The sequence below is a fragment of the Scyliorhinus torazame genome, chromosome 8, assembly GCF_047496885.1.
Source record: "Scyliorhinus torazame isolate Kashiwa2021f chromosome 8, sScyTor2.1, whole genome shotgun sequence".
Classification (NCBI taxonomy): domain Eukaryota; kingdom Metazoa; phylum Chordata; class Chondrichthyes; order Carcharhiniformes; family Scyliorhinidae; genus Scyliorhinus; species Scyliorhinus torazame.
Window position 1 is genome coordinate 148,052,226 of NC_092714.1, and position 19,084 is coordinate 148,071,309.

The window sequence follows — 19,084 nt, forward strand, 5'->3', positions numbered from 1 at the left end:
GTGAGGAGAGTGAATTTCCTGCCGGCCAGGTAATAACTCCAATGCCACACAGTTTCAACGATAACCTGGGCCTCTTTTTCGCCGGATGAGTGCCGAATTTCAGAGGCATGAAGGGTGCGGGAAAAGAACGCCACGGGTCTGCCTGCCTGATTGAGGGTGGCGGCAAGGGCGACATCTGATCGTTGCTTTCTACTTGAAAGGGCAATGTCTCATCTACTGCGTGCATCTCTGCCTTGGCTATATCAGCTCTGATGCGGGCGAAGGGCTGTTGTGCCTCGGCCGTGAGGGGGAACTGAGTGGGCGGGCCTTGTCCGCATAGTCTGGGACCCACCGAGCATAGTACAAAAAGAACCCCAGGCAGCATTTCAGGGCCTTGGGGCAGTGGGGGAGGGGGAGCTGCATGAGGGGGCGCATGCGGTCGGGATCGGGCCCCAGAACTCCATTCTGGACCACATAGCCGAGGATGGCTAAGCGGGTTGTGCTGAACACACACTTCTCTTTGTTATAAGTAAGATTGAGGAGAGTGGCGGTGCGGAGAAATTTAGCGAGGTTGGCATCGTGGTCCTGCTGATTATGGCCGCAGATGGTGACATTGTCTAGGTATGGGAATGTGGCCCGCAAACCGTACCGGTCGACCATTCGGTCCATCTCCCTTTGGAAGACCGAGACCCCATTAGTGACGCCAAAGGGAACCCTAAGAAAATGGTAGAGACGACCGTCCACCTCGAAGGCAGTGTATTGGCGGTCGGATTTATGGGTGGGGAGCTGGTGGTAGACGGATTTTAGGTCAATCGTTGAGAAGACCCGGTACTGCGCAATCTGATTGACCATATCAGATATGCGTGGAAGTGGGTACGCGTCGAGCTGCGTGTACCGATTGATGGTCAGGCTGTAGTCCACGACCATTCAGTGTTTCTCGCCAGTTTTAACGACTACCACTTGGGCTCTTCAGGGACTGTTGCTGGCCTCGATGACACCCTCCTGAAGCAGCCGCTGGACCTCGGACCTGATGAAGGTCTTGTCCTGGTGCTGTACCGTCTTCTCCTGGTGGCGACGGGCTTGCAATCTAAAGTAAGATTGGCAAAGAGGGAGGGGGGGTCGACCTTTAGGGTCGTGAGGCCGCACACAGTGAGTGGTGGAAGGGACCCGCCAAATTTGAGGGTGAGGCTCTGGAGATTGCACTGAAAGTCCAGGCCTAGCAATAGTGTAGCGCAGAGGTTAGGAAGGACGTAGAGGCGAAAGCCGCTGAACTCTACACCCTGGACTGTGAGAGTGACTGTCCAGCAGGCAAGAGGTCACGTGGCCGTTGATTTTCACCGTAATCGAAGCGGTGGCCAGGTTGTGTGGACGAGACTGGTCCAGCGTCATCAAGGCGAGCTGCGGGTGACCGTCACTGGTTTCAGACGAAGAGCGTTGGGGGCCCAGGTCGTGGAAGGTCGTTGGCGTCCATGTCCCGTGGGGAAGGCAAGATGGCGGCGGCTGGAGATCCTGCAGGGAACAAAATGGCGGTGCCCATGGGGCGCACGTTGCGGGAGCGGGACAAAATGGCAGCGCCCATGGGCCGCACGTTGGTGGAGCAGGACAAGATGGAGGCGCCCATCGGCTGCACATGGACTGAGGGGGAGAAGATAGCGGCGCCCACTGGCCGTGCGAGGCCCCGGGAGGTGAAGATGGCGGCGCCCACTGGCCGCGCATGGTCCGTGGGGGTGAAGAGAGCGGCGCCCATTGTGCGTTTGGCAGGGGTAGTGCTGAACATTACGGGAGGTGACCGTCATGGAGAGCGCTAATTTTTTAAATCTCCGCTAGGTCGAGTGTGGCCCCTTCCAGCAATCGTTGTCGGATTGAGGAATTGAACAAACGAATGTGATATAAAATAGTTAGTTCAAAAATTAGTTACAGTAATGTAGATAGTAGTGAGTTCACAAAGGACAAAGGAATTCAGAAAGCATAGCAAGTAAGGGGGAGGGGTGCCAAAAGGATGCTGGGTAACAAGAGGCCCAGGGTTAAGGAATGCGAAGTGAGCCAATCAGGATATATGGCCAGGTCAGGAGGTGTATAGGATGACCTATGGGAATCTTGTATGTGAAACTTGATGCCATTTGAATGTGCAGAGATATCTTTGTCTCCAACCTCACTCGGTTCCGGAGCTCCAGGAGACAGCTTATGTGTGCTGGATCTCTGTGAAGCGAGTCAGCCTTGCAAGTTGGTTAAAAATAAATAATACTCTTCCTACAAATCCATCTCGAGTTTTATTGAGGCCAGACTGACGGGTAAAGAATTCAGTATTGTCAGGATGAGGTCCGACCCAATCCCCGTTATGAAAGCATCACGCATGAGGAGATTAGAATGTTCGGCGGCCGTAACGGCCTGACCGTCACAGTCCCGGACGAGTGAGATTAGGGCCCGCCAGACGTTTTCAATGGACTCACCAAGGAGTTGAGAGCGAGTGGCGAGTACGTGCCTGGCGAAGAGTGTGTTCACTTTCTGCGCGTAGTTCTCTTTGAGGAGCGCCATGGCTTCCGTGTAAGTCGGGGCGTCCTGGATCAGCGGGAACACGCTTGAGCTCAACCTGGAATACAGGACCTGTATCTTCTGAGCCTCCGTCAGTGGGGTGGTCGCTGAGTTAATGTAGGCCTCGAAGCAATCCAGCCAGGGATTAAATTCTTTTCTGGCGTCGGTCGATTGCGGATCCAGCTGCAGGCGATCTGGTTTGATTCGGATGTCCATCCTGTAGAAAATCTGACTGCAATAAATTGATGCACGATCAATTGCACAAAGACTAAGGTTGGGTACAACTGTGGCTTTATTGCAGTCAGATGCGTGGCCTCCTGCTGCAGCTGGCGAAATGGCAGCTGAATGGAGGACACACATATTTATACTCCTCCTACTGGGCGGAGCCAGCCGGCAGGGGCTACCGGCAAACCTGTAGTACAGGTCCTACCTTACATCCCCTAATACAGGTGTACAGTGGTTCACCACACTTCCACGCTGCTCCATCAGGTGGTAGCCCCGATTCCAGCCCATCCCCAAGTCAGCACCATGAAAATACAGTGGACAGGCAGTCAGGAGGCAGGACTACATTGGGAGCTTGCCCGAATCCCGATTCCCACCCTAACTATGAAAATCGGGCCCCATGTGCTTACGTGCGTGTGTGTGTGTGTGTGTGTGTGACTGTCCATGTGTGTTCAGCTGTGTGTAATTCAGCATGTTCATATAGCCAACCAATCTTCCATTTCAACATCCCGCCCCTGTTTGATTTTAATGGCACTTTGTTCCATTCTTTAAGTTCCCCTTTTGCCAGCTGGGACACTTAAAGAGGACATCAGAGAGCACAGGAGTTTGATACAAGTGGCGGGACTTTCCCACCACGGGATTTTCCAGTCTCGCTGACAGCGTGCACCTGACGCAGGTTATCTGGCAGTGGTGGGTGTGAACCACAGGAAGGCCTGTTGGCAACAGCGGGACCGGACGATCCCGCCACTGGCCAAGGGCTGGCCACCTACTCTGCCACATGAAATGTAATTGGCATGGTGGAGGGGGGGGATGGATTCCCACCCAAGGAGTTTATTCTTCTGATTATATCTCCCTCTTTTTCACTTGGTGGACAGGGCTTTTGACACCTCTAGGATGTTCTAAAATTCTTCTCAGTCAATGAAGTATTTTTTCAAATGGCCGTCACTAATGTGGTGGTCTTGGGGTGCAGTGGGTAGAGTCCAGGTCCAATTTCCTCTCTGGACCATGGAAGGCATGTTGGTATTGTGATCAAACATGGCGGGTGGTAAGAGTCTCCTGGTCAACCACGCTGGAGAAGGCAATGGAAAACCACTGCAGCAATTTATGAAGAATAACCATGGGCCAATCCAAGGGAATTCCATGGTCGTCAAGCCCTCTGAGTATATGGCTCCTGAAGGAGGAGGAGTCTCTATTGACACGTAGGAAATCTATTCACCTCAAACCCCCACGAACAGCATCATGATAATGCCCCGATGATCTGTCTTAGTGATGGCGGTCGAAGGGTGAATGCTGACCAGGACACCGGGGAGATCACCTCCCTGCTCTTCTCCAAATGGTGCCAAACTTTCAGAATTATGGGGATAGAGCAAGAGTATGGGGAGTTACTGGACGACTCAACAGAGCCTCTATGAATTTGGTTGGCTGACTGGCCTCCTTCTGCACCATTATGACTCTTATTTTCTTTTATTTCCCACAGGAACAGAAGGTTTGCAAGGTATAGTCATGGGCCCCAGTCAGATCAGTATGAACGTTACTGACACCACAGCATGGGCTACTGCAATGAATAACTTGGGGATAGCCCCAGTGGGACTAACTGGGCCACCGCTGGTATCAGGTAAATATGTTTGATGCAGCACTGAATCCTAACCTTTCTAAACGCAATTAACTGCATGCCTCCAATGTTCACACAAAGCTGCGCTATTACAGGAGGCTCCTGAAAGATTCGGGACACAGGATGCAGGAGTCGGCCCTTCGAACCTATTCCGCCATTCAAAAAGATTCTGGCTGATCTGGTTGGGGTCTCCACTTTTCTGTCTACGCCCCCGACCCCCCATAACCTTTGACTCCCTCTTCTATCTGAATTCTCCCTCTGTGTACCCGAACAGGCGCTGGAATTTGGCGACTAGGGGCTTTTCACAGTAGCTTCACTGCAGTGTTAATGTGAGCCTACTTGTGACAATAAGGATTATTTTTTATTTTATCAAAAACCTGTGTAACTCAGCCTGGAATATATTCAATGACCCAGCCTGCACTGCTCTCTGGGCAAGACTAATAGCCCTCCGAGATCAGGCAGCACTGTAGCATAGTGGTTAGCACAATGGCTTCACAGCGTCAGGGTTCCAGGTTCGATCCCCGGCTTAGGTCGCTGTCTGTGCGGAATCTGCACATTCTCCCTGTGTCTGCGTGAGTTTCCTCCGGGTGCTCCGGTTTCCGCCCACAGTCCAAAGATGTGTAGGGGTAGGTGGATTGGCTATTCTAAATTGCCCTTAGTTTCCAAGTAAGGTAAGGTGGGGTTACAGGGATAGGGTGGAAGTGTGGGGATATGGTGAAGATGCAGGCCTAGGTAGGGTGCTCGTTCCAAGGACTGGGGCAGACTCGATGGGCCGAATGACCTCCTTTTGCAATGCAATTCTGTGATAACTAAATTCTCCCCATCTCCGCTTTAAACGGGGCACCTCTAAACTCCGCCCTTCATTCTTGTTTCACTCAGAAGAGGGAATACCCGTCATAATCCACTCTTATAAGTCCCCTCAGGTTCTCATATGTAAACAGACAAAATAGGAGCAGAGGTAGGCCACTTGGCCCCACCAGTCTGCTCCACAATTTGATAAGATCATGCCTTATCTGTTTGTGCTTCTAATTCCACATTCTCATGCACTCCTGATGACCTTTGATTCCCTTGCTTAACAAGAATCTATCTACTTGCACCTTAAAAATATTCAATGACCCCCGCCTCCATCATCTTCTGAGGGAGAGAGTTCCAAAGTTACACCGCCCACTGAGAGAAAAACATTCTCCTTAACTCTATCCTAAAATTGTGACCCTTGATTTTAAAATCATGCCCCCTAGTTCTGGACTCACTCACAAGAGGAAACATAATTTTCACATCAACCTTCTGGCTTGCGGCTCATCAGCTCCATGATCTCCTTGTCATTCTCATCGAACCAATTTTGGTGTTGATATGCCATCAATAAACACACGACGAGTGGTGAATGTAACTGAGGCTTTAATACACTAAACAGCAAACCTCCTGGCCTCTGGTCCCGAACTGGGTCGGAGGCGGAGACCAACCACCTTTATACATGAGTCTGAGGGGAGGACCCACAGGCGGAGCCAGCAGGGACAAGCCCAGGCATGTAACAATACAATACAACATAATGCAATACAGTGGTTTACCACGGGTGTTTCCTGGTCGAGTGGCCAAACATCTCTCGGCAGTTAATTATGGAGGCCTTGAGGGCAGACCAGACACTGTGGCCACTCTGCAGCTCTGAGTCACTTGCAGCCATCATGAAAACTTCTTTTCTAAGTTTCTAAATTAAGGGTCAATTTAGCGTGGCCTATCCACCCACCCGTCACATCTTTGGGTTGTGGGGGTGAGACCCAAGCAGACACGGGGAGAATATGACATGGGGCAGCATGATGGCACAGTGGTTAGCATTGCTGCCTCACAGCACTAGGGACCCGAGTTCGATTCTGACTTCGGGTGACTGTCTGGAGTTTGCACATTCTCCCCGTGTCTGCGTGGGTTTCCTCTAGGTGCTCACCGCGGTGTCCTTACACAGTCTAAAGATATGTAGGTTTGGTGGATTGGCTGTGCTAAATTGCCACTAGGTGGGGTTATCGAGATAGGCTGGGGGATTCGGCCTAGGTAGGGTGCTCTTCCAGAGGGCCAGTGCAGACTCGATGGACCGAATTGACGAATGTGATATAAAATAGTTACTTTAGAGATATTAGTTACTGTAGTGTAGAGATAGGCCAGTCTCATTCTGGTGAGTTCACAGACAAAGGATTTCAGACCGCATGGCAAAGCAGGAAGAGGTGCGTCCACCATAGGAGGAGAAAAGGATGCTGGGTAATAGGGGCCAGAGGAAGGGATTGGAAGTGAGCCAATCAGAATGTCTGACTAGGTCAGGAGGGGCATAGGCTGACCTATGGGAATCGTGTATGTGAAACTTGATACCATTTGAATTGATTTGCAGAGATCCCTTTGTCTCTTTGTTCATTCGCTTTCCGGGATGTAGGAGACTAGATGTGTCCTATGCTTCTGTGAAATGAATCAAGCTTGCAAGCCAAATAAAATAACTAATGCTGTACCTGCAAATCCATCTCGACTTTTATTGAGGCCAGACTGACGGGTAAAGAAATTTGGGATTTATCAGAATGGCCTCCTTCTGCACTGCAGCGATTCTACGATTCCACACGGACAGTGACCCGGGGCCGGGATTGAATCCGAGTCCTTGGCGCCATGAGGCAGCAGTGCTAACCACCTTGCCGCCCCCGAGGGTACAGATCTTAACAAGGATCTCTTTGTTTCTCACAGAGATGCCAGCCCATGATTAAAATATCAGAGAAGGGAAATAGAGAAGAATGCTTTAGCATTCACCATGAGCATGGACTCTGACCACTGAATGTCGTCTTCTGTGTCATCGTGGCCGGGATTCTCCGATCCTGCGCCGGGTTGGAGAATTCCCGGGGGGAGGCACGAATCCCGTCCCGCTGCCCTGGCGGCAGCTTCCCTATTCTCCGGTGCCGTTTTTCGGGCGCCGGTGGGATTCACGCCGTGCCGGTCGGGGGCCATTGACAGCCCCCCCCCCCCCCGGCGATTCTCTGGGCCCCAATGGGCCGAGTGGCCAACTAGTTTTGCCCAGTCCCTCCGGCGTGGATTACTCACCTCACATGCGGGACCTGAAAGGTACATGTGCGGGGGCGATCCGACCCTGTGGCCTGGCCCGTGATTGGGGCCTACCGATCGGCGGGCGGGCTGATTCCTTGGGGGCCTACTTTACTCCACGCCGTGCCACTTAGGGCTCCGCCATATTGCCCGGGGGCCGGCGCGGAGAAAGGAACCCCCCCCGCATGCGTGGAAATACGCGGGACATTCTGCGATTGCGCACTCGTTTCGCCGTTTCGCGCATGCGCGGGCCGTTCGCCGCCGGCTGGAGCTGCGGGAACCACTCCGGTGCCAACCTAGCTCCTGAGAAAGGGGATAATTCCTCACTTTTGGGGGCCGTTGATGCCGGCGTGGGGACATAGCCCCATTATTAGAGAATCCCGCCCATGACTTTAGTGTACCAAAGCATAATTTCAGTGTAAGGTTGGATTTGAAATTCTCAGAGAAATGTAGTCAAAACTGGAAGCTAGCTGCTAGACAGCATGCAAGACAAGTATTAGACACTCATCTGATCAACCAGCCTTGCACACCACCTACCCCCCATCACAATTAACCTTCAAAATGAATAGTGTGCTTTAATATGCAATGAGAATCTCAATCAGCTGAGGCAGTAAACAGGTAAAATGTCAGAGAACATATAACACACCATTATTGTAATCATAACAAAACTAGCACATGTGGGGATTTTTGGGATGCACATTCTATTTGTGCCATTTTAGATTAAATTGATTTAGTTTAAATCAATATTGTGGTTGATTTTACAGCTCTGAGCAATGCAGAGATGGCACACCAGCTTTTATTTATGCATGGGAACTTGATTTACAATGCTTTCAAATGTATGCTCTGCCATGCTTCCAGAGCTGATGCAGCCACCAGACAAGATAGGGGGTCATCTAGAGTGGCAACATTTGGAAAGAGTGGAAGGGACATAAAAAAGAAAGAAATATTCATGAAACTACATCAGTAATCAACCACGTTTCAGCTGTGAGGCTGAAAGGCCCAGCTTTACTCATATACATCCATGTATTCTAGCATACATAGATATTTCCATAAACTTACATTAATCTTTCCCAAGATTTCATATCACAATCCTCATGCTGTTTATGTGGCAGTTGAACAAATGTGTACATCTAGATGACAATTCCAATACTTGAACAGTAAATAATATCAAAGACTATAATTGCAATCTAACCCACGCTATCGTAATAATTATCGATTATATAAACTGCAGATAAAATCATCAAGTAACTCTAGCAGGAACACATTGCATCTCTTCTGGTAGCTATCCTGGGAAAAGCGTAGAACAATGAGAATATAAAATCAGTGTCACAATATTCTCCTTTCTTATGCCAAATAAATCTGTAATTATAAATGTAGAATTGTTATTTAAACTAATACACAGTATTTATTTTTGAATATTAATAAGGGGCAGGGTAAACGCATATGACTGAAGACCTGACTAGGGCACTTAGTGCTCTTGCCCTGGACCTGCAGGCTTCTAGCAACTAGCTTCCAGCTTTGTTTTCTTTTCTCTGAGTCCTTACCGAGGTTTAGCTAGCCAAGCACAATGAGCGTCATGAGTAAACAGACTCTCATAATCAAACATAGAAAAATTAAACAATTGAAATCTGCAGATGTCAGATAGTTTGTGGCTGATCCAGTCTCAGAATTGCTCTCAGAATTTATACACTTGAGGTCACACAGGTACCAAAATATTTTGTTTTGAAAACTATTCTTATTGGGATTTTTACATTTAGTAACAAGATTTATACACAAGAGACACAGCCATTGGCAAGAACACAGAAAAAGAAACCAAGCAACAGCAACTTCATCAACATCTATAAAACAGGTTGTCACTTTCCCTGTGACCCAGGTTCCAGTGTTCGGATTCTCTTATTTACATTTAACAATAATAATAATCTTTATTATTGTCACAAGTTCCTCAGGGTTTTCCTTGATCCGATCCACCAAGGACTTCTCATGCCCCCTCTTAGCTCTCCTAAGCCCATTTTTTAGCTCATTCCTTGCTACCTTGTAACCCTCAAGCGACCCAACTGAACCTTGTTTTCTCATCCTTACATACTCTTCCTTTTACCTCTTGACAAGACATTCAACCTCTTTTGTGAACCATGGTTCCCTCATATGGCCATTTCCTGCCTGCCTGACAGGGACATACCTATCAAGGTCACACAGTATGTGTTCCTTGAACAAGCTCCACTTTTCATTTGTGCCTTTCCCTGACAGTTTCTGTTCCCATCTTATGCTCCCTAATTCTTGCCGAATCGCATCATAATTACCCCTGCCCCAATTATAAACCTTGCCCTGCCGTATGGCCCTATCCCTCTCCATTACAATAGTGAAAGACACCGAATTGTGGTCACTATCTCCAAAGTGCGCTCCCACAAACAAATCTAACACTTGGCCCGGTTCATTACCCAGTACCAAATCCAATGTGGCCCCACCTCTTGTCAGCCTATCGACATATTGTGTCAGGAAACCCTCCTGCACACACTGTACAAAAACTGCCCCATCCAAACTGTTCGGCCTATAGAGGTTCCAATCAATATTTGGGAAGTTAAAGTCACCCATGACAACTACCTGATACCTCCACACCTATCCATAACCTGCTTTGCAATTTCTTCCTCCACATCTCTATTACTATTTCGGGGCCTAGAGAAACTCCGAACAACGTGACCGCTCCTTTCCTATTTCTAACTACAGCCCATATTACCTCAGTAGGCAGATCCCCCTCGACCTGCCTTTCTGCAGCCGTTAAACTATCCTTGGTTAACAATGCTACTCCTCCACCTCTTTTACCACCTTCCCTACTATTACTGAAACATCTATACCCTGGACCTTACAACAATTATTCCTGTCCCTGTTCTAACCATGTTTCCGTAATGGCCACAACATCATAGTCCCAAGTACCAATCCACGCTTCATGTTCACCTACCTTATTCCGGATGCTCCTTGCATTGAAGTAGACACACTTCAACCCACCTTCCTGCCTGCCGGTACACTCCTGCGACCTTGATACTCTCCTCAGTACCTCACTACTCTCAACACTGGCTTCTGGACTACAGCTTGTTTTCCCACCCTTGCGACAAATTTGTTTAAACCCCCCGAAGAGCTGTAGCAAATTTTCCTCCCAGGATATTGGTGCCCCTCTGGTTCAGGTGCAAACCGTCCTGTTTGCACAGGTCCCACCTTCCCCAGAATGCGCTCCAATTATCCACGTAACTGAAACCCTCCCTCCTACACCATCCCTGCAGCCACGTGTTTATCTGCACTCTCTCCCTGTTCCTCAACTCGCTAGCACGTGGCACCAGCAACAAACCAGAGATGACAATATGGTTTGTCCTGGCTCTCAGTTTCCACCCTAGCTCCCTAAATTCCTGCTTTAAATCCCCGTCCCTCCTCTTATCTATGTCGTTGGTACCGATGTGTACCACAACTTGTGACTGTTCCCCCTCCCCCTTAAGGATTCTGAAAACACAGTCCGAGATGTCACAGACCCTGGCACCCGGGAGGCAACATACCATCCATGAGTCTCTTTCGTTGCCACAGAACCGTCTATGGGTCCCTCTAACTATCGAGTCCCCAATAACTATTGCTCGCCTGCTCTTCCCCCTTCCCTCCCGAGCCATAGGGACGGACTCAGTGCTGGAAATCCGGTCACCGTGGCTTACCCCTGGTAAGTCCCCCCCCACCAGTATCCAAAGCGGTATACTTGTTACTAAGGGGAAAAATCACAGGGGATCCCTGTGCTGACTGCTTCCTCCCAGCCCCTCTCACCGTCACCCATCTATCTTCATTCTTCAGAGTAACTACATCCCTGAAGCTACTATCTATGGCCACCTCTGCCTCCCGAATGATCCGAAGTTCACCCAGCTAGAGCTCCAGTTCCGTAACGCAAATTCTGAAGAACTGGAGACAAGGCTTTTTACCCTTTTGTGAGAAATAAAAGAATGACCAGGGTGGGGTTAGGGCCGGTCAAGGACAGTAGTGGGAACCTGTGCACGGTGTCAGAAGAGATAGGAGAGGCGTTGAATGAATACTTTTCTTCAGTGTTCACCAAAGACAGGGGCTATGTTTTTGAGGCTGAGAGTGTGATACAGGCGGGTAGGCTTGAGGAGGTAGATGTTCTGAGGGAAGATGTATTAGCAATTTTGAAAAACCTGAGGGTCGACAAGTCCCCTGGGCCAGATGGGATATATCCTAGGATTCTTTGGGAGGCAAGAGATGACATTGCAGAGCATTTGGCTTTGATCTTTGGGTCCTCACTATCCATGGGGATAGTGCCAGAGGACTGGAGAGTGGCGAATGTTGTTCCTCTGTTCAAGAAAGGGAATAGGAATGACCCTGGTAATTATAGGCCAGTTAGTCTTACTTCGGTGGTCGGTAAGTTAATGGAAAAGGTCCTGAGGGATAGGATTAATGACCATTTGGAAAGATGCAGCTTAATCCGGGATAGTCAACACGGATTCGTGAAGAGTAAGTCTTGCCTCACAAATTTGATTGAATTCTTTGAGGAGGCAACTAAGTGTGTAGATGAAGGTAGAGCAGTTGATGTTGTATACATGGATTTCAGTAAGGCGTTTGATAAGGTTCCCCATGGTCGGCTCATGAAGAAAGTAAGGAGGTGTGGGATAGAGGGAAATTTGGCCAATTGGATAAGTAACTGGCTATCACATAGAAGACAGAGGGTGGTGGTGGATGGAAAATGTTCAGACTGGAGACCAGTTACCAGCGGTGTACCACAGGGATCAGTGCTGGGTCCTCTGCAATTTGTGATTTTTATAAATGACTTGGAGGAGGGGGCTGAAGGGTGGGTCAATAAATTTGCTGATGACACCAAGATTGGTGGAGTAGTGGATGAGGTGGAGGGCTGTTGTAGGCTGCAAAGAGACATTGATAGGATGCAGAGCTGGGCCGAAAAATGGCAGATGACGTTTAACCCTGATAAGTGTGAGGTGATTCATTTTGGTAGGACAAATTTGAATGCGGATTACAGGGTCTGAGGAACGTGGAGGAACAGAGAGATCTTGGGGTTCTTGTCCACAGATCTCTGAAGGTTGCCACTCAAGTGGATAGAGCCGTGAAGAAGGCCTATAGTGTGTTAGCGTTTATTAACAGGGGGCTTGAGTTTAAGAGCCGTGGGGTTATGCTGCAACTATATAGGACCCTGGTGAGACCACATTTGGAGTATTGTGTGCAGTTCTGGTCACCTCATTATAGGAAGGATGTGGAAGCATTGCAAAGGGTGCAAAGGAGATTTACCAGGATGCTGCCTGGATTGGAGGGTAGGTATTTTGAGGAAAGTTTGAGGGAGCTAGGGCTTTTCTCATTGGAGCGAAGGAGGATGAGAGGCGACTTAATAGAGGTTTATAAGATGATGAGGGGGATAGATAGTGGACATTCAGAGACTATTTCCTCGGGTGGATGTAGCTGTTACAAGGGGGCATAACTATAAGGTTCGGGGTGGGAGATATAGGAGGGATGTCCGAGGTAGGTTCTTTACTCAGAGAGTGGTTAGGGTGTGGAATGGACTGCCTGCTGTGATAGTGAAGTCGGACACTTGAGGAACTTTCAAGCAGTTATTGGATAGGCACATGGAGCACACCAGAATGACAGGGAGTGGGATAGCTTGATCTTGGTTTCGGACAAAGCTCAGCACAACATCGAGGGCTGAAGGGCCTGTTCTGTGCTGTACTGTTCTATGTTCTATGTTCTAAGTAGGCTTACATTAACACTGCAATGAAGTTACTGTGAAAATTCCCCAATTGCCACATTCTGGCGCCTGTTCGGTTACAGCGAGGGAGAATTGAGAATGTCCAATTCACCTAACAGCACGTCTTTTGGGACTTGTGGGGAGGAAAACGGAGCACCCGAAGGAAACCGGCGCAGACACTGGAAGAATGTGCAGACAGTGACCCAAGGCGGGAATTGAACCTAGGACCCTGGTGCTGTGAAGCAACAGTGCTAACCACTGTGCTACCTTGCCGCCCTATATTTATATTTCGAATCAATGCCAGAACTCGTTTTGATGAGGGGTGAGGGGGGGGGGGGGGGGAGGAGGGAGGTTCGGATGGTCCGCCTCCTCGGTTTTCCAAATGTGGGAGGAATGGAGAATCCAGCCATCTACATTTTGACACAGAATTTCCATTTGGAGACAAGCAGTTGGTTTTAAAATGAACAGAGGAACGCAAGCCAAGGCTTGGCATATGCCAGCAATCTGCCTGTATAATTACACATCATCTGAACAATTGAATGCGATACCGGAGCCAGGCTTACCACCTTTGCTGGCCGGCATCACCTTCCCCCTGACCCCACCGACCATTTTGCAGATGTTGAAAAGCTGTGGATTTGACGGGTGAATCTATATAGTTGAAAGACCCACAATTCATTTTCTCCTGATAAAGGTGCTGTTAGCATCATCTGTTCAATCAGAACATTATTCAACAACTGTATCAAGGGAGTCCTGCACTGCCAGAGCTGCTGGACAGGATTCTCCAGGCCCCAGCCTCGTGTTTCTCGGCCTTGAATCCACCGCGCATCGCCAGGAAACCCGCAGGCCAGGGTGCGCTGCTAGCGGGACCAGAGAATTCTGCCGCCAGCGAATAGCCAGAGAATTCCAGGCATTGTCTTTTAGATGATATTTTAAACCAAGGTCCTACCTCTTCCCTAAGATGAACAATATCGAGTCCACGGCACTATTTCCGGGCCAATATTTATCCCTGAACAAACATCACAAAAGCAACAAAAAAAAAATTATCCCAATTATCCCATTGCTGTTTGTTTGAGCTTTCTGTGCATAAATTGGCTGTTGCATTTCCTGCATTACAACGTCGTTGGTGTTTCGAGAGTTTTGTAAAATCTACATTAACGGGCAGTCCCCAGAACAAGAAACGGTGGACACCTATTGCCAGGCATAATAACATGCCTGAAAAAACATGCAGGAGCCAATCTGAAAGCACTGATTGGCAAATTACAAACCAGGATTGAATGTTTGCAAACCTCGATCTCAGTAATGGGACACCTTTTCTGCCACTCTGCATGCGGGATCCTATTGAAAATGTTTACATCTACATGCAATGACTATCGTAAAAATAAGAACAACGAAGAACAAAGAAAAGTACAGCGCAGGAACAGGCCCTTCGGCCCTCCAAGCCTGTGCCGACCATACTGCCCATCTAAACTAAAATCTTTTACACTTCCGGGGTCCGTATCCCTCTATTCCCATCCTATTCATGTATTTGTCAAGATGCCCCTTAAACGTCACTATCGTCCCTGCTTCCACCACCTCCTCCGGCAGCGAGTTCCAGGCACCCACTACCCTCTGTGTAAAAAAAACTTGCCTCGTACATCTACTGTAAACCTTGCCCCTCGCATCTTAAACCTATGCCCCCAAGTAATTGACCCCTCTACCCTGGGAAAAGGTCTCTGACTATCCACCCTGTCTCTGCCCCTCATAATTTTGTAGACCTCTATCAGGACGCCCCTTAACCTCCATCGTTCCAGTGAAAACAAACCAAGTTTATTCAACCTCTCCTCATAGCTAATACCAGGCAACATCCTGGTAAATCTCTTCTGCACCCTCTCTAAAGCCTCGACATCCTTCTGGTAGTGTGGCGACCAGAATTGAACACTATACCCCAAGTGTGGCCTAACTAAGGTTCTATACAGCTGCAACATGACTTGCCAATTTTTATACTCAATGACCTGGCCAATGAAGGCAAGCATGCCGTATGCCTTCTTGGCTACCTTCTCCACCTGTGTTGCCCCTTTCAGTGACCTGTGGACCTGTACACCGAGATCTCTTTGACTGTCGGTACTATTCCAAAATGCATTACATCACATTTGTCCAGATTAAACTCCACTTGCCATCTCTCCGCCCAAGTCGCCAGATGATCTAAATCCTGCTGTATCCTCTGACAGTCCTCATCGCTATCCGCAATTCCATCAACCTTTGTGTTGTCCGCAAACTTAATAATCAGACCAGTTACATTTTCCTCCAAATCATTTATAGATACTACGAACAGCAAAGGTCCCAGCACTGATCCCTGCGGAACACCACTAGTCACAGCCCTCCAATCAGAAAAGCACCCTTCCATTGCTACTCTCTGCCTTCTATGACCTAGCCAGTTCTGTATCCACCTTGCCAGCTCACCTCTGATCCCGTGTGACTTCACCTTTTGTACCATCTGCCATGAGGGACCTTGTCAAAGGCCTTACTGAAGTCCATATAGACAACATCCACTGTCCTACCTGCATCAATCATTTTTGTGACCTCCTCGAAAAACTCTTAAGTTAGTGAGACACGACCTCCCCTTCACAAAACCATGCTGCCTCTCACTAATACGTCCATTTGCTTCCAAATGGGAGTAGATCCTGTCTCGAACAATTCTCTCCAGTAATTTCCCTACCACTGACGTATGCTCACCGGCCTGTAGTTCCCTGGATTATCCTTGCTACCCTTCTTAAACAAAGGAACAACATTGGCTATTCTCCAGTCCTCCGGGACATCACCTGAAGACAGTGAGGATCCAAAGATTTCTGTCAAGGCCTCAGTAATTTCCTCTCTAGCCTCCTTCAGTGTTCTGGGGTTGATCCCATCAGGCCCTGGGGACTTATCTACCTTAATATTTTTTAAGACGCCCAACACCTTGTCTTTTTGGATCTCAATGTGACCCAGGCTATCTACATAGCCTTCTCCATACTCAACATCCACCAATTCCTTCTCTTTGGTGAATACTGATGCAAAGTGAATACTGATGCAAAAAACACTATAGTAACACTATAAGAACACGATTGTAAAAAAAAAACAGATGATGCCAGTCTACAAGATGTCTGCAATTTACAGGTTTCACCCCACTTTCCTGGTTATGAAGCATTTTGAGATAGTCAGATGAAAGGCATTATATAAATGCTACTTCTTTCTTTTCTGTCCATTGGCAGGTGTGTGTCTTCCTGCGATATGTATATTCAGTATAATGTAATAGTTCTTCCTGTTATTCCATTTGTTCCCATTTCTTTTGTATTATTTGATTAGTTTTGGTCTGTGGACTCATAATCGGAATGCACCTTCAAGCAGTGGACTTAAGCTGAGGCAGCCTGCTGGTCAGCACAGTGTGTTCCAGGATTTGTTCTTGGAGGGAAGAATACAGACTCATAGGCACCGAGAGAATCTTAAGAACCAACTTTGGAGGAAGTCAGCTCGGTTGGCTGGCTGGATACCTGTGGGTTGGCCAGGAACAGTATTCTGCATGACAACAGTCAGTGATTGGTTCCTGCGTGATGCCTCTGAGCGAGCTGGGCAGAAGGGTTTCGACCTTGAGAGTGAAAGGAACAGTCACTCTCTCTGGCTCTCTCACTGCTGAAGTAAAGAGCTGCTTTATTGGCCGGAATTCTCTGTCCGTTCAAATTCTCCGTCTGTTCATGCCAGCGGGATTCTCCAGTCTCGCTACAGTGAATAAGGTTTATGCTGAGCACCAAATTCTCCATTCTCGCTGGCAGTGGTGCTGGGTGAACTCGGATTAGAGAATCCTGGCTGTTGTTCCGATGAGTGCCTGGCACATCTTTAGTGTAAACTTGAAATGATCTTGAATCTACAAAGAAAGCAGACAACTCTGCCAGAGTCAACATCTCAAACCTAGAAGGAAGAAGTACCAAATTGAAAGTTGAACTTCAGAAAGACATTAACTGGAAGCCATCCTAATGCATCAAAGATCCTTTCTCCTTTTATTTTTTTATTGATATTTTCTTTATTTCTCAACCACCCTTTCCTCTCTACGTTGTTTTTTGTGTGTGCGGTGTGTGAGTAGAGTGGGGACAGCTAGAAAGGGGAGGGGGGAAGGTTGGAAAAGCGGTATTAGGTAGTCAGTTGCATTTTTGTCAGTTTAATTATATTACTGCAAAATAATAAAAGGTTACTTTTGTTGAAATTTTACAAAGCTGGTGACTGCAGTTTATTGGGTTTAGCCAAGATCCTAGGATATTTTAAAATAACATCCAATTTCACTTGTATTGCAACTCTGGGTTAAGTGGGGCTGGAATTGATAAGCACAGGAGGGTAATTCTTGCAAGGCTACACTGCCACTGTGGAGTATCAGTTAACAGAAGTGGAGATGATGGTATATATTGTTACTATTAAATATTGTTACTATTAGTGTCCGGATCCAGCACATTGAGCTTGTGGTTTGATTCTTTAACCTGTGTCCGATCCAGGGATGTTCCATCCTGGCAGCACCACTTATAATGTGCTTGCAATCAAAGCAAAGTGTTTTATGGAAAGAGCGCTAACACACAACGTATCTACAGAAATTTCAGGGATTAGCAGCATGACGTCACTAGAAGGGAGGTTTGTCATGTACTCTAGTCTCAATTACATGTTTGTTTTTGCAGAGAGCATACACACAGAGCTCAGCTGCTGATGTTTTCAAGCCTTCTACCTTTGCTTAAATGTTCTCATGTGCTTAGTCTCAATAAATGAACCAACACTGTATTTATACAATCCCTTATGAGCGATTGGTGTTTACATCAGTATACCAGCACAACAGTAACAAGAACTTTCTTGCGTCTACAGATCCCATCTGTGTTCCGGCCTTTGAACATGGCCTCGGGTTAATGACAGGAATGGCACCAGTCAATCCCATGATGACCGGGATTAGCTTACTGCGGCCGGCTGTCCCGCCAGGATTATCAGTAATGAAAGAAATTATCCACTGTGCAAGCTGTACTCTCTTTCCAGCCAACCCAAGTAAGTCTGAGAAACACTTCACTGTATAACTTGCATATGTCTTGCTAGGTTGGGACAGAAGGGAACAAAGATTGAGAAATTGTAAACTGAAATAATTTTCAAAGTCACAGACAGATTGCCACTGTATGCTTATTTGACGTGTCCTTATTTCAGAATGGTCCGTATTAGTATGGGGACTATCCGTTAGCTATTTCCTGAAGTTGCCTTATACTCTATTGCATGATGTGGCTCATTCTAGTTATGCTTTCAGCTTAAGGTTTCTTCATTTCGTTCCTGATTGGACCTAGTTCTAGTTGTAAGACTCTGTCCTCTTGTTTTTGATTGCTTCACTGGACAAAACATCTTCTCTGCATCTTAGTCAGTTCATACCTCGATCTTCTAAATTCAAGGGAATATAAGCTAGTTTAAGCAACCTGTCTTCATGTAACCCTTCGAGCCCAGGCATCATTCTGTGCAGCACCCCTAATGATCTATCTTCTTCCTGAGGTGTGACAGAGCCATAGAGTCAAAGGTGTTCCATCGTGTCTGTGCCAGCCATCAAGCACCTAGCTATTCTCAACCCATTTTCTAGCACTTGGTCCGGAGCCTTGTGTGCTCTGGTGTTTCAAGTGCTCATCAAGTTGCACAATTTGAGCAAGGCTCTGTGAAACTTAAGCATAATTTCATTGAGATAATGACCAACATTGCAATAGACTTTTTGATTGCTTTTAGACCTGACTCTTAACTCGTAATGATGTGGGGCTTTGGTCATCACAAATCTCTACAATTCCTGAGGTTCTCATCATTTCAAAATTCTTTCTTGGGTTCAAAGTGGATGATCTCAGACTTGATCACTCACGTAAATCTGTCCATGTTCTTTTGAATCGTCCTTCTATCATTTGCATAACTTCCTGTACTTCCTAACCTTTTATTGTTGA

At 47.6% G+C, this 19,084-nt stretch overlaps 1 protein-coding gene across 3 annotated transcripts in view; it reads left to right on the forward strand.

The window, feature by feature from the left end:
- The window catches only part of enox1 (ecto-NOX disulfide-thiol exchanger 1), a 391,926-nt gene that overhangs the window by 65,474 nt on the left and 307,368 nt on the right, over nucleotides 1–19,084 (forward strand). For all 3 annotated transcript variants that reach the window (XM_072514330.1, XM_072514332.1, XM_072514329.1), the window contains exons 2-3: nucleotides 4,211–4,348; nucleotides 17,994–18,167. In XM_072514330.1, coding sequence (XP_072370431.1) covers nucleotides 4,237–4,348; nucleotides 17,994–18,167 — 286 coding nt within the window. In that variant the 5' untranslated portion in view covers nucleotides 4,211–4,236. The remainder of the gene's footprint in view (nucleotides 1–4,210; nucleotides 4,349–17,993; nucleotides 18,168–19,084) is intronic.